The following is a 26,578-nucleotide window of genomic DNA, read 5'->3' as shown; positions in this document are numbered from 1 at the left end:
TCGTTCAATGTCAAACGCATGTTCCACAATAGTTTGACACTGACCGAAGTGTCAAACGGCAGTGTGTTAGAAAGAGAAAGGAATTGTTTCCTTCTCATACATATCATACGTGTAAACCTGTACTATGGCTGAACCTTCCCGATACCTGGCTGCTTTGTGAAGTATCTTTGGCCTTACCGTAAGCGGCCATGCAGTGACGGATAGTTATTTTCCCTCATATTTAATACTGTCAAGTGATTTACTCAAAAACTTTTAAAGGCTATAATGGCATCGCAGGAAGAAAGCGTTTTAAGTAATGCTTTGGACCTGGATATCAGGAGAAGCGTGGTGTCTGCGAGCCCGAACAAAGAAACAGATTTGCGAAAGGAACGGGACAGATAGGAAGAGAGTTTTCTCAGAATAAGCAGTAACGTTAAGGATTGGCGGCTGCCGTGCTGTTGTGGACATTTTTTCAGTAAGAAAAAGTGTTTCTTAGCTGGGACGTCCCTCGACAGTGGGTGGTTTGGCAAGCACATCGAGTGTATTTCTAAATTATTCTGCCTTGTAGCTATCGTTCGGAGTCGGCATAAAAGTCGTAGGTCCCGTCCCGGTAATTTAGAGAAGAAAAATTTAAAAGGAGCGCGACGCAAGTTGAAAGAGAAGCTCGGCCTAAATCTCCTCAGATGTAAATCGCGCTAAGTATTTATTTCTTGTATAGGAATGAATCTTGGGCAACCCATACAGATTACCACTGTAGCGGAAGACTCAAAGAAGAAGCAAGACTGCCTTGCCGAATTATGGCGATGAGTTTTGTTAAAATGCAAAATTGATTTTTAAACTGGCGAAAGTTTCAGAAACTGAGTCGTGATGGGACGAGTATGATGATCTGTTGAAGGTTAATAAACATTAAATTAACAGGGCTAAGAGATTTTAATGGAAAGTTTTCATTGAGAAAAGTCCTATCTGGGGAGATATAGTCCAGTGAATGATAAAGGGCAATAATTGGGATTGGTCATGTTTCTGGGAGCCCTCCTTAATACAAATTTCCCACTACGATATCATACGAAAGAGTTGGACAACCTAATTAACACTTTAATGGCGGAGAAAGAACTCCAGGTTTGAGGACTAAAACCAAAATTGAAATGAAGTTTAAATCGGTGGATACAACTGGGTTATATTCTGCTATGCTGAAGTTGGCAGGATTTTATCCCCCGCATAACATGGCCTAAGTACTTTTTTTATCGACGTAAGTTAAATAAATCGAATGATTAGCAGTCCCCTTGTCCCAAATTTCGTTTGATTGTCTTGGGATATTAATTCCATTATCTTTGATTATTCTCATGGTTTTCATCACTTGTGATGTTTTTTTCGGATTTTGTATTGAAAGAAAGTGTTGGCTTGTAATCAAAGTACTCCCTGGACGCTTTGAACGTGTTTTCTGTAGGCCAACTCTTGCTCTTTGTGTATCTTAGCTTTGTGTTAGAAAAGGTGTCTCTTTTTGCCTGAACAATGACTTAGCAGCCTCTAGTAAGCTACCTTAATACATATCTTAACTTTTATTTTTTCAACAGGATGATGGTCTCGTTGGTTTAATCAATCTCATGTCGAATTTCGTAAAATACGACCCCACATTCAAATTTAGTGGTTCAGCATTGCAGTTCATAGATAGGATCTTTGAGTTTCTTTTTGATATGCCATCGCCGACGAATCGACACAAACCAAAATGCAAATCAGCAACATCACGAGCAGCTGCGTACGATCTCTTAGTAGAATTATGTAAAAGTAGTCCAAAGAATTATGTATTCTTACATGCAAAACTATTAGCACAGCATACACCCGGTGCCAAAGCACCATATCCATGGGATTATTGGCCACGCGATGAGGGACGTTCCGAATGTGGCTATGTTGGTTTAACGAATTTAGGAGCCACCTGTTACATGGCCTCGTGCATACAACATCTGTATATGATGCCACAAGCTCGTGCCGCTATACTCAATGTACCACCGACTGGAGCACAAAAGCATGGACCAACTTTATTGGAACTTCAACGAATGTTTGCTTATTTATTAGAATCAGAACGTAAAGCATATAATCCGCGATCTTTTTGTCGCGTCTATCAAATGGATCATCAACCACTAAATACGGGCGAACAAAAAGATATGGCTGAGTTTTTTATTGACCTTGTCTCAAAGTTAGAAGAAATGACACCAGAATTGAAAGACCTTGTAAAGCGACTCTTCTGTGGTACGCTAAGTAACAATGTTGTATCGCTCGATTGTGGTCATGTTTCACGTACCGCTGAAGAATTTTATACGGTACGTTGTCAAGTGGCTGATATGCGTAATCTACAGGAATCACTTGATGAAGTAACCGTAAAAGATACGCTTGAAGGTGATAATATGTACACATGCTCACAATGTGGCAAAAAAGTGCGTGCGGAAAAACGGGCTTGCTTCAAAAAGTTACCACAAATTTTGTGTTTCAATACAATGCGTTATACTTTTAATATGGTAACTATGTTAAAGGAGAAAGTTAACACACACTTTTCGTTTCCTATGCTCTTAAATATGACTGATTATGTGGAAAAGACGCTTATGCCTCATCAATATAAGGGTAAGTAAAATGGTGTTAATATTTATTCGCGCATTAGTGAATTTTGAAATTATACGATATTATTATCTATTGTTTTTCTGCAGAGGAGCGCGAGAAACGCAAACAAGAACTAGAAAAACAGTTGAATGGCGATGAGAATCCTAAAAAGGCGATGGATGAAGATATCGAGGAGTGTTTAGAGTAAGTAATTAGTACACTGAAAGAAAAAGACTGGTAAAATCAACCGAAATACGGGTCAATTCAACCGAAATTTCTGTCAATTTTTATTCATGTTGAGATGTTGAATCAACTGCGCACAAATCGTTGATTCGTAATTCGCCGTTTTAGTAGTCAAATAAACAAAAATAGTTGTGTCATTGTACTTTACCCATAGTTTTGTTAAATTAACAATTATTACTGTCGCTCTAAGAATACCAATCAAAACTGTTAATATGAAATGGATTTCTGTTCATTCGAAATAACCAGCGTGCACTGTTAAATTAACAGTATTTGTTCTCGAAATGACACTGACAGTGAAATCTATTGAAATAACAGATATTTCTGTTTTTTCTAGATCAATAGCGTAAACTTTTACATCAACAGAGTTTTCTGTTCATACCTATGACATTAACACCTGTGGAAAAAATAAAAGCCGTATAAATATATTTTTAATCTTACGTATTTTTTTTATTTGCATAAATTACACATAAGTACATTTCATTGCTATGAATTTTATCGCTATATTTAGTAATATTAATTAAAATAATAATAACTTAAACCTGAATTCAAAAAAACGAGTTACCATCGACAGCTTTGTACGAAAGTATATTGCCATATTTATACGTAAATATGTGAACACATAAATACGCATGCTTGCTACATACATATACGTATATATATTGCAACGAATTTAGTGCAATTCCCCTTATTTGCAATCTTCTGCTAACGTTCGAGTCACTAAACTGTTGAATAAATAACACCACTATTGAATAATGCAAAATTGCCTTTATTAAAATACTTTCAAAAATAACACTGCTACTGCTCGGCAGATGGAATGCTTAAATCAAACTGATTGTCGCGCCTCTACTGTTGCTGCTTTTATACTGTGTGATTTCCTCGTTGCATCTTCTATGCACTTCCAGAATTTACTTAGTTACTGGTATATAATTATAACTACAGATGCACGTGTGTAGCTCTCATACGCGCGTGTATTTAAGAGTGACACTTCCACAATTATACTTGCATACTTTTGGGAGCATCTCAGATAAGATATCTGCATGTGTTTGTGCGTTGCTTCTCCGCTGCGTGTACGTACATATGTGTAGACATAATGATTGAATTATTGATGTTCATACAAGTCACTGCTTAGCATCGGCTTAGAGATAACAGTACCTCTAGTGTTGCTAATATTCGTTACACTGCCTTCCACAAATTACTCGATCTAAACGCCGCTAGCATCTCCAAATGTACCACTCTTCTATTTCGTGGTTTCCAAATGGTTTGTATGCGGTAGATGGTATCACTGATCTTCTTCACAACTTTGTACGGGCCTTCCCAACTGCACCGAAATTTGGATGGGACACCTTCCCGCCGGTGAGGGTTGTATAACAGTACCAAATCTCCCTCCAAGAAACCTTCCGAATTATTGTTCTCATCGTACCTGCGTTGCATCTTACTACTCATTATCATTGATCGTTCCCTCGCACTCTGTTGTTTGGCCAATGAACTACTTCGCAGAGCTTGCGCTTCACGGATTGGCTTCGCATAATCAGTATCGTTCCCACGTTTCACAACAGTGGTGCGCCCTGGCTTGAAACTACCCTCGGGAAATTCTTTCCTTCGTTTTCGTGCTTCCCGTTGGTTTTGTCAATGCCAGTGTTTCTCCCGCAGGTACTTTTGATTTCCCTTTATTTCGCGCATTCGATCCATCAACCTTTACCGTTGACTTCCGTGGTCTTTGTCGAGTCTTCTCCACCAGTACTCGATTACTGCTGAACCCTTCCTCCAAACTAAAGTTAAGTGGCACATCCTGGTCCTCATAACGTATAACCCTTCTCTGCATATCGATCTTGATGTCATGGTCAACTAAGAAGTCCACTCCCAATATGACTTCATCAACAATGAATTTGTGTAGAACCATGACCTTCCCAATTAAGACTTCACATATTACTTCTCCCTGGACTTGGTTATACTCGCCTGTGACCGTACGCAACCTTGCTCCAGGAAATGGCTTTACTCTCCTATTGACCAAATCAGATCGAATTAAGGAGTGAGATGCGCCCGTATCTACAGTCAGTACACGCTCCTTGCCATCCAGCTTTCCTTTGACGGCAAGACTGCTCGATTTGGGAGATAGATATCACAGTACATTCAACAGCTGGAGCTAGCTCTCGATCTTTACATCTGGCACGCTCTTGCTCATCTCCTCCAGCTTTGCGTTTACGGCCACCCAAGTTGGAAATACCAGGACCGGTGCTGCAACGACGAGCAATGTGACCTGGGTTACCGCACTTGAAACATTTGATTGCACCATTATTCCCCTGTTGCGTTCTTTTTAAAGCTTCTAAAATTGCGTCTACCCACTATGGCCTTTCTACTTCCACACGGCGTGCTTTGAAAACTGGCTTACACAGAAGCGACGATGTTTCCTGAATCAGAGCATGTGATACCGTTTCTGCGAATGTTGGCTTTGGGTTTGCGTATGTAGCTCGCTTTGTTTCGACGTCCCGTATGCCATTTATAAAACTCTGAAACTTTACCCTTTCAGTGTATTCCACAGGTGCGTCCGCGTTCGCTAAATGTACCAGCGTTTCAACATCCGACGAAAACTCTTGCAATGTCTCACCAGGCTTCGGGAAGCGGTTCAGTAACTCCATTTGGTATATCTGTCTCCTATGCTCAGTTCCGTATCGTCTCTCTAGAGCGCCCATCAATGCTTCGTAACAGTTCCGTTCGCCCTCTGGAATGGTTTGTAAAATCTCAGCTGCAGGCCCTTTCAACGCCATGAACAGTGCAGCAACTTTATCTTCAGCATTCCAGTTGTTCACTGCTGCGGTCTTCTCAAACTGTAGCTTAAAGACCTGGAAAGGAACAGAACCGTCAAAGGAAGGTGTTTTTACCTTTGGATTACTCGTTTAAGCTGCTGGGCGATTTAGTTGCAACTGCTCGATACGTCCTCTCAAAGCATCCACCTCGGCCTCGATTTTTTCCTCAAACCGTAAAATTTTTATATCCTGGGCCTCCAGCCTCGATGTTACCCTTATCTCCTGTGCCTCCAGCTGCGAGGATATGCGGGCCTCCTGTGCTTTCAACTGCTCGGCCAACTGAGATGTCATAAATGTCTTTTGCTCTTCCAGTTGGGATGCCATATATGTTTTCTGTTCTTCCAGTTGGGTTTCCATCTTGGATGTTACTGTCGACGTTTGTGCAGATATTGCAGCTAATATCACGTTCAAATCTGTGCTGGTAACTGCCTGCGATGTTGCGTTTTTCTCTTCAATTTTTGTTGTTGTCTCGTCCCCATCAGGATGAAAGACATCATCGTCCACATTAATTCCTTCCGACTCCATAGCGTCTCGTAGCCGTGCTTGAAGTTCGATCTTATTGCCGGTTGTATTCAATCCACGGGCTTCCAACTCCTTTTTCAGTTGCATGATCCTTAATTCACTTAACTTCGCCATGTCCTTGTTGTGCTCTGCAACTCTGGAATTTATTCAACAATTCCTCTTCTGACACCAATTGTAACGAATTTACTGCAATTCCCCTTGTTTGCAATCTTCCGCTAACGTTCGAATCACTAAACTGTTGAATAAATAACACCACTATTCAATAATGCAAAATGACCTTTATTAAAGTACTTTCAAAAATAACACTGCTACTGCTCGACAGATGGAATGCTTAAATGAAACTGATTGTCGCGTCTCTACTGTTGCTGCTTTTATACTGTGTGATTTCCTCGTTGCATCTTCTAGGCACTTCCAGAATTTACTTATTTACTGGTATATAATTATAACTACAGATGCACGTGTGTAGCTCTCATATGCGCGTGTATTTGTGGGCGACACTTCCACAATTATAATTGCATACTTTTTGGAGCATCTCATATAAGATATCTGCATGTGTTTGTGCATTGCTTCTCCGCTGCGTGTACGTACATATGTTTAGACATAATGATTGAATTATTGATGTGCATACAAGTGACTGCTTAGCATCGGCTTAGAGATGACAGTACCCCTTAGTGTTGCTAATATTCGTAACAATATGCTATATTAGGGTGGTTACAAGGTGTATGGTGAATTTTAATTCTTGCTCTATCTTTCGGGCACCCTCCTAAAATGTGCTAATAGATCAGAAAATGATTATTGCAAAGTTTCAGACCAATCCGATAATGTTAAAAGGTGCCTCATTGAGGTCAAAGTTAGGAAAAACAGCGATTTTTCAGAAAAAATTTTAGTGTTTCGTCAGTAAAAGTGAAACCATTTATGCCAGGAACTTGACTCGTATACCATTGAATATTGTAATGTCCATAGACGTTTGCATGGAAATTAAAAATTACAATAAAATTACCTATCGAATGGTATACGAGTCGAGTTCCTGGCATAAATGGTTTCACTTTTACTGACGAAACATAAATAATTTTCTCTGACAAATCGCTGTTTTTCCTAACTTTGGCCTCAATGAGGCACGTGTTAACATTATTGGATTGGCCTGAAAATTTGTATGTATAATTTTCTAATCTATTGGCATATTTTATGGGGGTGCCCCAGCGGTAAACCTAAAATTGATTTCTAATACTACATCCATATACATGCTCTAGCGAAAATAAGGGAATGCACCGTTTGTTAAACCACATTGGCGTCGGTCTCAAAAACTTTCTTTCAACTTTACAATTAATCATTATACACTTTATTACTTTGTTTTCTTAAACGCACATTCACCAAATTTTATTTTTTATAATTTATTTAATTTATAGTTTTGAACTTCGCCGCGGGTAACTTCACTTTTCAAATAGAAATGAAAATAAATAGTAGTAACGAAACTGATTCTCAATTTTTTCAGTTGCGGCTCATTCTCAATTTATTCTCTCTCATGTAGAGTTGCCACACTTAATTTTTTCGAACAAAACTTGTAGTATAAATGTTTGACATAACATTTTAAATAGAGAACTTATAAGTTATAGAAAAGTAAAAAATCAAATCGCGGCAAGGTAATTCACCATTGGAGTAACAGTAATTTACATTTAATTCGGCAAGTTTAATTCTCATAAAAGTTCATTTTGAAACGATTCCAAAACAACTCAAACTTTATGCTGTCGGAAACATCAACATTAAAAAAGGATGTTTTTTATTATCTTATTAGATTCGTTCGCGTGAGTGAAAATTCGTAAAAACTTGAACGAAATGTTATTAATTTTGAAAAATCCTGTTCGTTCAAACAAAACTTTTGCAACAAGATGGCGCAATTTTGCATTTCGCTTGGAGGAGAAGTTGCAAAATTGTACCCGATAAATAGATGTCCCGGTATCGCATAATTTTTTGCAGTGTTATGCACATTAAATTCAAAAAAGGGGTTTTTTGTTTTGTATTGATAACTGAAAAACTATTTTTTTGTGGTTTTCGCGATTTGCGTATTTTTTCGATTTGGTGGTTTTCTTATTTTGGTGGTTTTTTAAACAAGTAGCACCATCGTCAAAAGTACAAAAGTAGAAAGCGCAGTAAGGCAAAATTCTCTTTGAAATGTGCCCATGCATTGACTGTTGAAATGACCGGTAAGATCAGTTGTGTTAACAGAAAAATTAGTTAGATTGATTAGGAATCTGTCAATTTTACAAAATTTTGTTAACTTAAGAGCGACAATTTCTCTTCTGTTGAAATGACTATACTAATTTGTTCGCTTGACAATGAACTCGGTCGAATTAATCATAATTCGATCAATTTCACCGAATCTCCGTTAAGTCAAGAACACCAGAACAGGTTTGTTGATTCTACTAGCACCATTTCTTTCAGTATAGGTTAACAAAAAGTTGCTTTAACAATTAAATTGCTTGCAATGCTTGTATCGTCGCCCGCTTGCTAGAAGCATGCATGTGCAAAAATGTAACTGTTGAGAAATCGAGTATTATAAAGTTTATTGCTCCCTCAAAATTAGAATAATTAATTGCTAGTGTTAAGATGTACTTTTATATTATACATACTCACACTATGCTCTTTCAACTGAAATAATAGTTCTGCTCGCATCCCTTCTATTCTCCTAGATTTGGCATATTCATATTTCTGGCACAACAAAAATTTAAAAATCTGATCTAATTTTTTGTTAACACATCTATACAAAAAAATTACAAGTAGTGAGATCAGGTAAATTGGCTCATGCTTTATATGCATTTTGATGCGGTGAACCCAAATACGCTATAAGAATTGGCCCAAGTGTTCCTGGTATGGCCTTAACCTCAAAATATGTAAAAAAAAAAAATCACAGCAGATTGATTTTTAAATAATGTTAGAACCAAGCCAAGACCTGCTAAGCCAATTCTGTTGACGGATTGGGATTCGGAGCATCACAGTACTTGGGAAAACATCCGCGTCTGTGACTTATCGAAAGTATGTACATATGTAAATGAAAACAAAATTTCAATTCAATTTCAATTATTGCAAACTTAGGAACTAGTTCTTATTTTCATCAGAATCAGAATCTTCTGAAATGTTGGGTTCGGATAAAGCGTTGCCCTCTGGAGTTTTATAATAAGAACTAGCAGACCCGTCAGACGTTGTTCTGCCCTAAATTTGGTCTATCTCCATACATTCCAATAAGCTTTTTCCCGTCAATCACAATGAAAATTACTTTAAAGCTCTCAGCAACAACTTTCATTTGATATCCATATTACACACACATTCTAGGGGTATCCGGGTCCACGTTTTACCCATATCTTGAGACCCTAGTCACCCAGCGGTATAAAAATTACTCTGTACTAAAGCACTCATCAACAGCTTCAATTTGATACCCATAATGTAAAAACACATCCTAGTGTTACCCTGATGCACGTTTTGGCCTATATCTCGAGACCCTTCACAAATAGGTATGAAAACTACCCTGTACTAAAGCACTCATCAACAGCTTTCACTTGTTATCCATATTGTATAAACACATTCTAGGGGTACCCGCGTCCACGTTTTCGCTTATATTTCGAGACCCTAGTTACCCGCGGGTACGAAAAATACCCCGTATCAAAGTACTCATAAAGAATTACACAGGTCCACGTTTTGATCTGAAGACCCTATACAGAACGGGATAAAAATTAGCCTATGTATGTCTCCTGGTTCTAAGCTACCCCTCCACCAATTTTCAGCCAAATATGTTCATCCGTTACTTCCTCTTCAATCACTCTTTATCTATTAAAAAAAGCGCATCAAAATCCGTTGCGTATTTTTAAAGGTTTAAGCATTCAAAGGGACATAGGGACAGAAAAAGCGACTTTGTTTAAACTATGTAGTGATGTACATCCATACATACCTATAAACCTACGCACGAAGTTAAATAACGCAGCGAAAACTATGTATGGACGTATGTATGTGTCGCATCAAGCCTCACTCAAAAGCAATTAGTGCGGACAGTTCACAGCGAACAAACACACATACGCATTTTTTGATAAAAATGTTACTTTTGTTTAAACAATTTGGCTGATATAAGAAAGGAATCAAGTATTTTTTTTGATGCAGATCGAAGGTAAATAGTTCAAAGTTTTACTGAAAAGTAGAATTTTTTAAATCCATCCATCCGTTTATGAGTTATAGCTGTGTAAACAAAAATTTTATGATTTTTTACTACATTTTGGCAATTTGCCACGCCCCTATAATATATACCTTCAAATTATATTAACTGTACCATCTCACGCAGCTAAGCTTTCAAATGCAAAAAAACGTTTTAAAATCGGAGCATTCTGTGTGAAGTTATGTGCATACATGGCATTTAGCGACTTTATTTTATAAGATTTATAGATAGATGATGAATTCTTGGTATAACCAGTTTTTCATACATTTTGTCTTTTAGTTTTGATTTGGCCTCATGGCTTCGAATAAGCCGGTTTGATTTCAATTAAACAACAACCCTTTTTCGGATATTCAGATATTAAAAATTCTTCATCGGTATACTTTTACTTTACATTATACAGCTCATCTTTTGTGTATCTCAACTAGCATATATATTGCAAGGGTAGTTTTATAGCTCCCTCGGTAAAATAATTATAAATAAAACAAGTAAGGAAGTCTAAGTTTGGGTGAAACCGAACATTACATACCCAGCTGTACACTTGAAATGCCGTTGTTGTTTGTTTTGTGTGCTTACAACGCTGCGCAATAATACATATACATATGGTTCTACTCTGAACTAATTTTTCTTCGAGTTATGGCTCCCGAAACATACAAATTGCTTAGTCATAAAAGGGGCGGTGCCACGCCCATTAACCGATTTCGTTAATTTTTCTTCAAAGCATTCCTTGTAGTAAAGGCAACCTCTGCCGAATTTTGTTACGAGAGGTTTAACGATTTTTGTTTTATGATTAATAATATTTGTAAAATTGATCTTATCCCAAATGGGCGGTGCCACGCCCATTTAAAAAAAATTTTTCAAATTTTTATCAATAGTCTCAATATCAGTCCACACGTCAAATTTCAACATTCTAGGTGTATTATTTACTAAATAATCAGGTTTTTTGTGTTTTCCAAAATGTTACATATATAAAAAGTGGGCGTGGTTATCACCCGATTTCGCTCATTTTCAATGCCAATCTATTCTGGGTCCAGATAACCTCGTGTGCCACATTTGGTGAATATATCTCAATAGTTACTCAAGTTATCGTGTTAACGGACAGACGGATGGACGGACGGACATGGCTCAATCAAATTTTTTTTCGATACTGATGATTTTGATATATGGAAGTCTATATCTATCTCGATTCCCTTATACCTGTGCTACATTAATTTTTCTGGCTCAACTTTGTGTGATTGAATTATATATTCGTGAAAATGGCACTGCAATTTACTGGGGTTTCCATGTACATAGGAAGCTCTAGATTTAAGTAGAACCTAGAGAATCTAAAGGGTAATACAACGAGGCCTATAACACAAAATCGGAAAAATTGCACATTCATGCTTCTGGCTAGTGGGCCACGGTATGTCACTAATAGTACAGTAGTTGTGGGAAGACATAAGGTAATTCGCGTTGTCTTGAAAACGATGCATGAATTGCACGGGAGCATAGAATGCACAGATTGTAAAGTTACAACAATAAAATACACGTAAACATTTTATTTAAATCGTGCAATTTATGTCATGCTAAAACCTATGTATATTTTCATATAGGAAATGAAAATGCGACCCTGCTTCAACGGTATTCCTCTCAAACCTCCCATTCCGCTCACGAAAAAAATCAAGCAATTGTTTTTCTTGATTTTTCGTGGTTTTTCTGTTATATTTTGTGCCAATAATGTAATGATTTTTACTGATACATGCTTCAACTCCACAATGAGATCCTCTTGTAGTATTGCATAGGGTATAAACTATAAATGCACCCTGCAAGACAAGCTATAAGTGCACCTTGTAAGACCAATCAATATTGGCCTATGTCGTATAAACTCAGAGTGTTATCAACTGCTTAGACCTCGATCTTGATGGCCCACACATTAAACATCAGTAGTCAAAGTAAAACCGATCAAATGAATATTTTTTAAGAGTTTGATCCATAAGTAAAAATTGAGGTCTCCGTTTTTCGAAGTTAGACACAAAAACTAGTAATTGAATTTCGAAAAGGAAGGATTCGCCACGGGTATGTGAGGTTGACAATTGTGTTGGATAAGCCCTGGCATCCCTTTGAAAAGGTTACCCTACACAATCCCATGAATCAATTGGGTATTTTAGTCGCCTCTTACTACAGGTATACCTGCCGCGGGAATATTCTAAGTCCTCTTACATTCGCCGTTTTTAACCAAAGCAAAATGGGGAATATCAGAAAATAAACAAATCAGCATGGTTAAACCTTTGAGAATAATAGAGCAAACTTTTAAGATTTTCGCAATGTTTTCAAGTCATTAAGGCAATTTTGAAATTGGATTTTTGGCTATCTTATGTTAATTTTATGAGCTTAAAGGCCGTGGTTAAATAAAACACAATGTCTTGAGAATTCTCAAAAATATCACTTCTTCTTTTAAATATTACGTCAAGGACTCAACAGAATTTAAGAATAAGGTCAATGGCGCATATATTTATAATGACGAAAGCCTTGTTTCTTTGGACGTAGTCTCCTTGTTCCCAAGCATTCCGGTTGATTTAGCCATTGAAATCATATCTGCAAAGTGGGATGATATAAAAGAATATACATCCTTAACAGGGGAACTATTTATCACAATGGTGAAATTCTGCATAAAAGAGAATCGATATTTTAAATACAATGAAAAGATATACGAACAGCGTACAGGAATGCCCATGGGCTCACCAGCCTCCCCGGTCATAGCTGACATTGTCATGGAGAGCTGCTAACAAGATTCGAAACGCAAGCTACTAGCAAACCACGTCTACTTACAGAGATGTAGTATGTAGAGTATGTAGTATGTAGATGACTTATTTGCCATTGTAAAAACTGAAGAAATTGAAAACGTTCTCACTGAACTCAGACTAGAGGTTGAGGAAGATTGACAACTACCGTACTTGGATACGTTAATCAATAGGAGAAACAATAAATTATATATTGACTGGTACAAAAAACCTACAGCTTCGGTAAGACTAATTAACTTTTATTCAAAACACGAAAAAAGTACAATATTAAATACCGCCAAAACTTCATAAGACGGGTACTTACAATAAGCGACAGAATGTATCACAAGATCACAAGAATATCACGATCATCAAAAAAACTCTAGAGGAAAATGACTTTCCAAGTAGCTTGGTCAATAAACTGGTCCGAAATTTCTATACCAGAGCACGTAATGAACGGAAACCCGAGGAAGCAAATAACCAAATATAGAAAGCGATAACCTATGTCCCAAGAATAGCAGAGCGAATCAAGATATCGAATTTATATGACAAAGAAAAGGTCAAAATAGCGTTCACATACAACAGTTCACTGAGACATATTTACAGCAATACAAAGGACAGAATTCCAAAGGATGAGAAATCCAACGTAATATACAGAATCCCATGCAACGGTGACGGGTCTCACTTATGCGAGAAGGTATATGTGGGGACAACCAAATTAAAACTAAAGACAAGGATTTCCGGTCATAAGTCCAATATTAAACTTAGGAACAACGCTTCTGTAAAAATACGGGCCACCATCCTGATTTCCAGAATGTTACTATATTGGACATAGAAAACAATATAATAAGCGCTTCACCATGGAAATGCTACATATTACGAACACGCCTAATGATAAGAGCATTAATTTTAAAAGTGACAGGCCAATGCGCATATGCATATCGCAATTTATTGCTTAAGCAACAACAACACAAAATGCAAGTCGCACGGCGCACATGAAAGAAATTATTCCGCTAGCAGCATATTTATGATCAACAAATCATAATGTTGGATGACGACATATTTTTTGTTCTATTGTTCGTATCCCTATATATTTGTTTGTGCATATTTTTGTTTACACTTACGGTACTTTAAATTGTATGCATTTTTGATGTTTACTTTACTTTTGTTTTTCGAACATATGATCAGTCGATCAAGCATTATCACATGTGTAAGTTGTGTTTCGTTTATATTGTAACGAATTTAGGGAAACTCCGCTTATTTTACACCTTCTACTAACGTTGGTATCGCTAAATTGTTGAATAAATAACTCCAATATTCAATAATGCAAAATGTCTTTATTAGACTTCTTTGAAAATACTTCGCAACCAATAGCGTGCTTAAATCAAACTGATTACTGCTTACTCAGCTTTAACTCCTTTTATACTCTGTGATGTCTCGTTCGCATACTTCTAGCCGTTTCTTCTTCTAGAATTTACCACTTGTTTACTAGCTATATATAAACTCACCAGCTATAAACTACAGATGCACGTTTATAGCTTCTCATATGAGCGTGTATATGTGAGCGATACCTGCACAAATGATTGCCTACTTTTGTGAGCGTCTCAGATATATGCATGTGTATGTGTGAGAAATACTTTGCTGATGATTGCATACTTTTGTGAGCATCTCTCCGCTGCTGGCATGTACATATGTGTAGACATAATGATTGATTTGTTTATGTACATACAAGTCACTGCGTAGTATCGGCTTAGAGATGATAGTATCCCTTAGTGTTGCTAATATTCGTCACAATATGTATACCTAGTTGCATAAAGTAAATTTTGATGACCATGTATCCAAAATTAATGTCCCCCTTTTTATATATTTGTGTTTAGTTACAGTCCTGAAGATGGCTTCAGATTGAATCCGAAATATCGACAAATTAAAAACCAATGCAATTTTTTGAACATTGTGTTTTATTTAACCACGGCCTTTAAGCTCATAAAATTAACATAACATAAACGTATAAGGCTATAAAAATTACCAAAAAAAAAAATTGTTTGGCTATCCACACAAATTTAAATGTATCCCATTTTGTATTTACTTTCAGATATGAACTAGTAGGAGTAACTGTACACACAGGCACAGCCGATGGCGGTCACTATTACAGTTTTATTAAAGAGCGTAATAAATCTGTTCTGCAACATGATCGGTGGTATTTATTTAATGATGCGGAAGTAAAACCATTCGATCCCTCACAGATCGCAGCAGAATGTTTTGGTGGAGAAATGACAGTAAGTTAATATGTTAGTTAAATGTTTCATTATACATTTTATGCAATACACAAGAGTGTCGTATTCATATAAAGTTTTAAGTTTTAAGTTGCTCCCATGGTTTCCAATGTGTAATTTGATAATAGCATAGCACATACGGCGAATAGGAGACCTTGTGAATTGGCTAATTGTTTAAAAATATATGTTTTCAAGAAGGTTAACAAAAAAATCTAAATTTTTCAGAGCAAAACGTACGATTCTGTAACTGAGAAATATATGGACTTTAGTTTTGAGAAAACCAACTCTGCTTATATGTTATTTTATGAACGCCGCCTACCCGAACATTTAAAGCAACGACACTCAGAGCTCTTAGCATCGCCTACTTCACATGCACGGTCGGTAGATAACGGTAAAGTAAAAGAGGAAAATGATAGCGCAACTACAGAGGCTTTAAAAATAAGCGTCGAAAATGAAGAAAGCGACTTAAAAAATGTAAATAAAGAAATTGATACTAAAAATCCAGACAACGAAGCAAACGATACAAATGAAACAGAAGCTGTTGCGAGTAAAAAATCTGAAACTGGTAATACCGTTATTACCTCAAACGAACCGCAGGCGTCTACATCAGCTGCGGCAGCTGCTAGTAGTAAGACAGCAGTTGAATCTTTGGCAAAGAGTTCACGTTTACTGATACCACAATTGAATAAAGATTTGGAGGATTGGATTTGGCAGGATAATAGACAGTTCTTGCAGGACCGAAATATATTCGAGCATACATATTTTAAGTAAATAGTGTTTTAATAAACATATCGCTCATTTACTTCAATATTGTCATAACTTAAAAAACACGACTTTTGAGTTAATAACATATAAACGTACCCAATATCATGATCTATGTTGTATAAAAAAATCTTTGTGATCAGTTAAAAATTTACCACGTGCTATAAAAATGAAAATATGCCTTTATATGCGCAACAGATGGCAGTTGAAATCTTTGAATGGCTCTCCTGGAAAATTGTGTTTTTTGAATTATGACACTGTTAAAGTAAATGAGTGATATATTATCATATTTAATCAGATGGGTGTTATAAAACGCTCTATCTCAGAATTTATTTCGCGAATGTGTCCTATCTCAAACCATTTACTGAAATAGAACGTTTTCGCACCGGCAGCCACTATAGTGTTGTCTACCAGAATCGTTTTTATTTTTATTACTGACAATTAACATTCCCTTGTAGTTTTATGTGGCAAATTTGTGGACATATACCACAAACGCTATTAGCACAAACTGATGTTACTTGCATGGCGGCTAAGTTGTCGGTGTCTTTCTTTATTGAAACATTCATACATGCCAAGGAAAAGGTAACAACATTTTTAATATTTTCCCTGCCAGTATAAATTTAAACTATTTTAACCTTTTCATTCAGCCAACAATGGTGCCCTGGATTGAATTATTAACAAAGCAATTTAATGCCAGCCAAGAGGCATGCGAATGGTTTCTCACACATATGTCAATCGAACCGTGGTGGCCTGTGCAGGTACTAATCCAATGCCCAAATCAAATGGTGCGCCAAATGTTCCAGAGGCTTGTCATACATGTGATTCAGAGGCTAAGGTATGTACAAAAAAAAAAAAAACAAGTAATGCTGATACTGTCTTCGGCTGTGCCGAACACTTCATACCTTTCATGAATGGGGCTGAACAATAATCTTATCCCATTCGTAATCTCCAAATAATCGGCTGTATAAGATAAGAAATATATAGTGAACAGATGTACATACCTAAGCGATTTTTAAGATAAATATAAAATAAAACAAGTAAAGGTGTCTAAGTTAGGGTGTAACCGAACATTATATACTCAGCGTGAGCTTTAATTGTACATTTCATTTCAGATAAATTACTTTTCTACATAACACGTGGCACCGCCCGTTTAAAAAAAATTTCTCCACATTTTCTCTTACAATAAAACTTGATAAGGAAATATCATTGATTCAAAACTATTTTTTGCTAAGTTATAGTTATATAGTTATAGCTTATTATTCTAACCTACGACCCTTTTAAACTTGTTTTATATCTAAGTTGCCGTGGTCTTTAACCGATCCCGTGCATTTTTACTATAAGGAAAATATGTGTACACAATTTCATTACGATATGTTAATTTTTCTTCGAGTTATGGCTGCCGAAACATAGAAAATTGCTTAGTCATAAAAGGGGCGGTGTCACGCCCATTTTTTTAAATTTGAAGTTTTTCCTATTTATTGCTATAAATCCACTTGGGAAATGAAATACCATTGATATAAAGCCCCTTTTTGCAAACGTGTAGCTTATTTTATTCGTCCCTTTTAAAAACATTTTATATAAAAGTGGGCGTGGTCCTTAACCGATTTCGTTAATTTTTCTTCCTTATAGTAAAGGCAACCTCTCTGCCGAATTTTGTTACGATAGGTTTAACGATTTTTGATTTATGATTAATAATATTTGTCACATTGATTTTATCACAAGTGGGCGGTGCCACGTCCATTTTAATAAAATTTTTTATCAAGTCTCAATATCAGGCCAGACGTCAAATTTCAACATTTTAGGTTTATTATTTACTAAATAATCAGATTTTTTGTGTTTTCCAAAATGTTGTATATATAAAGGGTGGGCGTGGTTATCATCCGATTACGCTAATTTTCAATATCAATCTATTCTGGGTCCAGATAAGCTAGTGTACCAAATTTGGTGAAGATATCTCAATTTTTACTAAAGTTATCGTGCTAACGGACGGACGGACATGGGTCAATCAAATTTTTTTTTTGATACTGATAATTTTGATATATGGAAGTCTATATCTATCTCGATTCCTTTACACCTGTACAACCAACCGTTATCCAATCAAAGTGAATATACTCTGTGTGCAACGCACGCTGAGTATAAAAATAGGTAGGTAGTGTGTGTGAGGATGCAAAGTTTCACGTTTTTTGTGGTCTGCATGTAAAAACTATTACTACGAATCACGTATTTCAACAATATATGACGTAAACGTAAGTATTTGATGAAATTTAAAGCTTCTAGCCGTAAAAAGGGCAAAAATTACAGTTTATATGGGGTATATAATATATATACCACCGATCTCTGTGATTTTTTCAGACAATAGTATATGCTTTATACGTAAGCATTTGGTGAAGTTTGAAGCTTTAATCTGATAAATTGAGGAAGATATGACAAAAATCATCTTTTTCTGAAAAATCGGTAGTATGGAGGATATATGCTACAGTGGTCCGATCCCGCCGGTTCCGGCAAATGTCTAACACCTAAATACACCCGCTCACCAAATTTTATCAAGATATCTCAAAAATTGAGGGACTAGTTTGCATACAAACAAACAGACAGACAGACAGACGGATAGACGGACATGGCTAAATCAACTCAGCTCTTCATCCTGATCACATCGATATACTTATTGGTGGGTCTATCTTTTTTCCTTTAAGGACTTTCAATTTTGAGATTCGTGCCAAAGTTAATATACCATTTCATTTTCATGAAAGGTATATAAAATATACACTCTGATAGGGTTATTTTCCCAGTAGGGCTTACAATCAGAGTACCATATATATAATTTTGTTTAAATAATTTTGTGTAGATCTTCACATGCTCATTTATATTTGAAAACTGAAACCGATGACGATGGAAAAGAAGTTATGGGTAATGCTTCATGCGTAACGCGTTTTATTAGCTCGTTGATACTGTTAATGGAACACGGTGCTAAGGCGCATTTACGGCATTTATCCGAATTTTTTGGGCTGCTTTTCGAGTTCTCACGTATGGGCGACGAAGAAACTGTATTCTTGTTACGCATAAATGTAATAAAGAGTGTTGCAGACTTCTATTTAGGCAATAAAACCCAGGATTGTGTGAGTACTGTATGCACTTGTAGATGTAGAAATAAAAGAGGGAGATGAATGTTTTAAATTGTTTAATATATTTGACCTGTACAGATTGATGTTGGTTCGGATAATGATGATAATTCATCGGATGAGGCATTGTCTGTTGATAAAACACGTCCTGCATCTTTAGACAAAATGATTGCATTGGTTGCGAATTTAGTGGAGCGATCACGTGGACAAGATTTTCGATTACGTCTCTCAACGAAGGATTATAATGCCATAGCTGGTGGCAAGGTAAATAATAATGTCTATTCCTATTACGAATTTAGCCATAACTTTTCAAGGGTAAACATAAAATGTTAAAAAAAAATCGGATATTTTGATGTTTACGTAAATTTGGCGGTAAAGCCTCGATACATCATGATGTAAAAGATAAAAAAGCAATGGAAGACAATACAGAGCTTAAAAAGTTTATTTAACCTTTTACTATGATTCTACTTTCAATAGGGTTTCCCATTCTTGTATCAACAAATCAAGGACAACATTAATCCCCATCAGACTAAGCATCTCATACACGCACTGTGCCGTTGGGATGACCGTCTGGCAAATCAAATTATAACAATGCTTTTTGCATCCGTTACCAAGCACACCGAATTGTGTGGTCCTTTTTTTAAGCTACTAACATTACTTACTGAAACTCAAGGTGGTCCATCTGGTTTACCGTGTTTTTCGCAGCTGGTGTTGCAACGTGTTTGGGATGCCGCAGAATATTGCCCACAATCTGCACTCGATTGGCTTGCCTTTCAAGCACCAAAAAATAAAATTGCGCATGCGTGGATATTACAATCGGCTGATAATTGGGTAGAACAATATCTATTAGCGCACAATAACTCGCGCGTGCGTAATGGTAAGTATTTACGTACACGTATTTATATCAAATAGATAACAGAAAAAAATCCTCAAAGGTTGAGATTGAGCAAAAATGTTTATAGGGTGAATATGTAATTTATAAGTTTTGCAAATATATTGTTACGAATATTAGCAAAACTAAGGGGTGATGCTATCGTATCTAAGCCGATGCTAAGCAGTGACGTGAATGCATATCAATAATTCAATCACTATGTATCTACATAAACGACACAATAACTGCGACTACATATATGTACCATGTACGTATACGAGCAGCGGAGAGTCAATGCACAAACACATGCATATATCTGAGATACTCCTATAAGTATGCAATGAGAAAAACTATAAAATTGTGCAATTGTAGTTACAGCTGAGAAGTTTGAGAGCTACTGGACTAGTAGATTCTGGAAGCGCCTAGAAGATATATAAAATTGTGCAATTGTAGTTACAGCTGAGAAGTTTGAGAGCTGCTGGACTAGTAGATTCTAGAAGATGCGAAGGTTGAAATCAAAGAGTATAAAAGGCGCTGAAATTCAGTTTGATTTGAGTTGTCAAGCAGTTTCGATTAAGACGATATCTAGCGAGCAATAGCAGTATTATTTTGAATAGTAGAGTTTCATTTGAGCTATCAATCAGTTTGGTTATTAAGCAAGCTATTCGTTGCACAGTTTGAGTGTTATTGTGAAGTACTTTAATAAAGGCCATTTTGCATTATTACAAATTGGAGTTATTTATTCAACAGTTTAGTGATTCGAACTTTGCAGAGGATTCCAAATAAGAGGATTTGCAAGTAAATTCGTTACAATTGGTGTCAGAAGAGGAATTGTTGAATACATTCCAGAAGACAACAAGGACATGGCAAAGTTCAGTGAATTGAAGATCCAGCAACTAAAGAAGGAGTTGGAGAGCCGTGGATTGAATACAAGCGGCGTTAAACTCGAACTTCAGGCACGGCTACGAGAGACAATGGAAGCAGAAGGAATTGATGTGGACGAGTATGTCTTTTATCCTGGGGACGAGACAACAACAAAAATTGAAGAGAAAAACGAAACATCGCAGACAGTTACGAGCACAGACTTGAACATGATTTTGGCTGCAATATCTGCTCAAACATCGACAATGTCATCTCAACTAGAAGAACAGAAAACGTATATGTCATCTCAACTAGAAGAACAGAAAACGTATATGTCATCTCAACTAGAAGAACAGAAAACGTATATGTCATCACAGATGGAATCCCAAGAGACACGAATAACATCGAAGATAGAAGCACAGGAAACGCGTATGTCAGAAATGTCGACACAGATAACATCCAAGATGGAAACACAGCTCGAAAAACTGAAGACATATATGGCATCCCAACTGGAAGAGCAGAAGACATATATGGCATCCCAACTGGAATCACAGGAGTCACGTATTTCAGAAATGCCGTCGCAAGTCTCATCTCAACTGGAAGACCAAAAGACATATATGGCATCTCAATTGGAAGCGCAAGAGGCACGTATATCTGAAATGTCGGCAGAAATTTTGGAACAGGTATCATCAAAACTGGAAGCGCAGGATGCAAAAATCGCTCAATTTCAGGCAGAAGTCGATGATTTGAAGGGTCGTATGGAGCAGTTACAACTAAATCGCCCAGCTGTTTCAGCGAGTAATCAAAAGGTAAAAACACCATCCTTTGACGGTTCTGTTCCTTTCCAGGTCTTTAAGCTACAATTTGAGAAGACCTCAACAGTGGACAACTGGAATGCTGAAGATAAAGTTGCTGCATTGTTCATGGCGTTGAAAGGGCCTGCAGCTGAGATTTTACAAGCCATTCCAGAGGACGAACGGAACAGTTATGAAGCATTGATGGGCGCTCTAGAGAGACGATACGGAACTGAGCATAGGAGACAGATATACCAAATGGAGTTGCTGAACCGCTTCCAGAGGCCTGGTGAAACATTGCAAGAGTTTGCGTCGGATATTGAAAAGCTAGCACATTTAGCGAATGCGGACGCACCCGTGGAATACACTGAAAGGGTAAAGATTCAGAGCTTTATAAATGGCATACGAGATGTGGAAACGAAGCGGGCTACATATGCGAATCCAAAACTAACATTTGCTGAAACGGTATCGCATGCTCTGATTCAGGAAACAGCGTCGCTTCTGTGTAAGCCAGTTTTCAAAGCACGCCGTGTGCAAGTAGAAAGGCCAGAGTGGGTAGACACAATTTTGGAAGCACTGAAGGGATCTCAACAGAAGAATGCCGGAGTTATTAAATGTTTCAAGTGCGGCAACCCAGGTCACATTGCACGTCATTGCGATCTGGGTCCTAATAGTTCCAACAATGTGGGTGGCCGTAAACGCAAAGCTGAAGGAGATGAGCAAGAGCGAGTAAGAGGTAGAGATCGAGAGCTAGATCCAGCTAGTGATGAGTGCCCTGTGATATCTGTGTTGCAAATTGGTAGAAAATCTAGCAGTCTTACCGTCAGAGGGAATGTGGATGGTAAAGAACGTGTATTGACTGTAGATACAGGCGCATCTCATTCCTTGATCCGATCTGACTTGGTCAACAGGAGAATAAAACCGTTACCTGGAGCAAAGTTGCGTACGGTCACTGGCGAGTATAACCAAGTTCAGGGGGAAGTGATATGTGAAGTCTTGATTGGAAAGGTCACGGTTCTACACAAATTCGTTGTGGCGAATATCGTTGAAGAAGTCATATTGGGGTGGACTTCTTGGTTGACCATGACATTAAGATCGATATACCACTTAACTTCAGTTTTCGGAAAGAATTCAGTAGTAATCGAGTACTGGTGGAGAAGTCTCGACAAAAACCACGGAAGTCAAAGGCAAAGGTTAATAGGTCGAATGGGCCAAATAAAGCAAAACCAAAAGTACCTGCGAGAGAAACACTGGCATTGACAAAACCTAAAAGACGCAGGAAAACGAAGCAACGAATTTCCGAGAAAGAATGTGAGGGTAGTTTCAAGCCGGAGCGCACTACTGTTGTGAAATGTGGGAACGATACTGATTATGCGAAGCCAATCCGTCAAGCGCAAGCTCTACGAAGTAGTTCATTGGCCAAGCAACAGAGTGCGAGGGAACGATCCAGGATAATGAGTAGTAAGATGAAGCACAGGTACGACAAGGAAAATAATTTGGAAGGTTTCCGGGAGGGAGATTTGGTACGATATACAACCCTCACCGGCGGAAAGGTGTTCCATCCAAATTTCGGTGCAGTTGGGAAGGCCCGTACAAAGTTGTGAAGAAGATCAGTGACACCATCTACCGCATACAAACCATTGGGAAACCACGAAGTAGAAGAGTGGTACATTTGGAGATGCTGGCAGCGTTTAGATCGAGAGATTTGTCTGATCGGGACGATCAGACTTAGGTGGTTGGCAGTGTTACGAATATTAGCAAAACTAAGGGGTGATGCTATCGTCTCTAAGCCGATGCTAAGCAGTGACGTGAATGCATCAATCATTATGTATCTACATAAACGAAACAATAACTGCGTCTACATATATGTACCATGTACGTATACGAGCAGCGGAGAGTCAATGCACAAACACATGCATATATCTGAGATACTCCTATAAGTATGCAATGAGAAAAACTATAAAATTGTGCAATTGTAGTTGCAGCTGAGAAGTTTGAGAGCTACTGGACTAGTAGATTCTGGAAGCGCCTAGAAGATGTATAAAATTATGTAATTGTAGTTACAACTGAGAAGTTTGAGAGCTACTGGACTAGTAGATTCTGGAAGCGCCTAGAAGATATATAAAATTGTGCAATTGTAGTTACAGCTGAGAAGTTTGAGAGCTGCTGGACTAGTAGATTCTAGAAGATGCGAAGGTTGAAATCAAAGAGTATAAAAGGCGGCAATTGTAGAGGCGCTGAAATTCAGTTTGATTTGAGTTGTCAAGCAGTTTCGATTAAGACGATATCTAGCGAGCAATAGCAGTACTATTTTGAATAGTAGAGTTTCATTTGAGCTATCAATCAGTTTGGTTATTAAGCAAGCTATTCGTTGCACAGTTTGAGTGTTATTGTGAAGTACTTTAATAAAGGCCATTTTGCATTATTACAAATTGGAGTTATTTATTCAACAGTTTAGTGATTCGAACTTAGCAGATAATTGCAAATAAGAGGATTTGCAAGTAAATTCGTTACAATATGTATACTAGAGCGGGTCAAATTGTATGGATGGATTTTTTTTCATCAGGAGTATAGCAAAAACGTAATCTACAGATGATTCTAAGAAAAATTGCTGAAAACACCATAGCTCTAAGTCCGATTTCGAGATAGAATTATAGGAAAAATATCATATTGCGCTTACTTTAAAGGCCTTTAACGTACATTTCAGAATCTGTATTAATATCTATAGTGTTTTTGAATTTTAGTAGGGATGTCAGGGTTAAATTATGAGAAATTAGCATAAAATTAACTTTTAACTACTATATTATCATTTTTAACATTTTTTTTCTTTACAGCTAAAATAAATTCAGAACATTTACAACAACTTTCATTCAGACAGTTTTTCTTTTTTTTAATTCGTTTTAGTAGAAACAAATTTTCAAAAAAAAACTTATTAGTTGTAGCGGGTCAATAAATTATTGTAAATATTTTTGTGTTATTATAGGCTTTTCTTGACCATAATGTTGCTTTTAGTACAAGTAAAACTCCACTATTACGTCCCAACGTTTCGCTAAGCACCTTAGCTTCCTCAGGGGCGAAACTGCATTTATTTAAATATTTTTTCAATTTACCAACGTAATTTGACATGAAATTATAAAAATAGTTGTTTAAAATTTCAACAATGTCCAAAAATTTATTGTTTTTTGTTTGGTTTTAATTTTTGGACATTGTTGAAATTTTAAACAATTATTATTATAATTTCATGTCAAATTACGTTGGTAAATTGAAAAAATATTTAAATAAATGCAGTTTCGCCCCTGATGAAGCTAAGGTGCTTAGCGAAACGTTGGGACGTAATAGTGGAGTTTTACTTGCACTAAAAGCAACATTATGGTCAAGAAAAGCCTATCATAACACAAAAAAAAAACTTATATTTCCAAGTAATAAGCAAAAAAACACAATTTTTATAATTAATGTAATTTATTTTAAAAAATTATTTTTTACTTAGAATTTATCATTTTAACGTATTTTTCAAAATAAAAGTAATGTTATGTTATTAATTTTTAAAATCTTTTTTGGGACTTAGAGCTATGGTGTCTTCAGCAATTTTTCTTAGAATCGTCTGTAGATTACGTTTTTGCTATACTCCTGATGGAAAAAAATTTGACCCGCTCTAATGTATACTTACATATACGTATTATTAACAGCAATGCTGCGGTTAGATTGAACTAAACTAAGAATGATGATGTTTTTAACGTTTATATTAAGTTAGTATTTTAGAATAAGTATTTAAAAGGGGTAAATTTATTACACTATACAACAAAATCACTTTTTCTGGGTATTGGACAAAAAAAAAAAACAATTTCCTTGGTTTTTTTGAATCTAGCTTTTTCAAACAAAGATATTAAGAAGTTCGAAAATCAGCGCTCTCAATATATTACATTTCATTATTGTATATCAAAAATTAAAAAAGTAAAATTGTAAGCGAGGTCTGGCAATAGATCTTCCAAAAAAACTTATAAGCGATAAATTGCACAGATACACACTAAAGTTTGCGGAAAGGCTTTACTTTAATGTGCTGAGAGTTCGAATCCGCAATCAGAGTTGGACTATCGGTTTTTTCGGCGGATCCTAGTTCGTATCTAACCTCAAACGCACACTCGCCAGTGATTTTGGTTTTAAGGTTAGGACTAAACCTGAAGCCGCTAGGCCAATTCTGATAGCTGGTTCGGATTCAGAGCATCAAAGTGTATGGAATGGTGATGATGTTGTGCAACTAATCGCTTTTAATTTTTTCGAAGATCTGCCTTTTGACTCGTTATAATATCAGCTATGAAAGCTTGAAAAGCAAAACACAAAGAAGACCACGCCTATATTTTTCTTCATTTAAATTTTAAGCAGTAAATAAATAATGATTCAGCTCGACTGCAGCAAGCAAATAAAAATAACAAAAACAACAAACGGGAAAAACTGAAGTTAACCCACATACATACAGACGCAGTGATAGCCTAATGGTAGGCCTGCGGTGTTAGAAATTTGACGACTCGACTTCGAATGTCATTCGTGAAGAATATAATTTCTTATTTAAAAATACAAAGATATCTGAAGAGATTTTTGGCAGGGTCGAAATAGCTATTATCCAGTATGTTTAATTCCTTTCAGTTTTTTCCAATGATAATAAAAATATAATAGTTTAATAAGAGAAATTATTTTGAATACTTCTCAAACTCATTAAATTTACGAATGTATAAGTGTATAGACGATTAAATCATAGATAATAAATAAATAAAATATATTAGGATCGATCCAATATTGAATTCAAATTTCT

At 36.6% G+C, this 26,578-nt stretch overlaps 1 protein-coding gene across 1 annotated transcript in view; it reads left to right on the top strand.

The window, feature by feature from the left end:
- The window catches only part of puf (ubiquitinyl hydrolase 1 puf), a 92,136-nt gene that overhangs the window by 46,826 nt on the left and 18,732 nt on the right, over positions 1-26,578 (top strand). Inside the window, exons 11-19 of the mRNA XM_067761172.1 lie at positions 1,551-2,592; positions 2,676-2,772; positions 15,184-15,367; positions 15,590-16,131; positions 16,585-16,708; positions 16,774-16,961; positions 18,972-19,242; positions 19,327-19,509; positions 19,723-20,122. Coding sequence (XP_067617273.1) covers positions 1,551-2,592; positions 2,676-2,772; positions 15,184-15,367; positions 15,590-16,131; positions 16,585-16,708; positions 16,774-16,961; positions 18,972-19,242; positions 19,327-19,509; positions 19,723-20,122 — 3,031 coding nt within the window. The remainder of the gene's footprint in view (positions 1-1,550; positions 2,593-2,675; positions 2,773-15,183; positions 15,368-15,589; positions 16,132-16,584; positions 16,709-16,773; positions 16,962-18,971; positions 19,243-19,326; positions 19,510-19,722; positions 20,123-26,578) is intronic.

The sequence above is a fragment of the Eurosta solidaginis genome, chromosome 1 (genome assembly GCF_040869045.1).
Source record: "Eurosta solidaginis isolate ZX-2024a chromosome 1, ASM4086904v1, whole genome shotgun sequence".
Taxonomy (NCBI): domain Eukaryota; kingdom Metazoa; phylum Arthropoda; class Insecta; order Diptera; family Tephritidae; genus Eurosta; species Eurosta solidaginis.
This window is presented reverse-complemented; position numbering and strand designations above follow the sequence as displayed.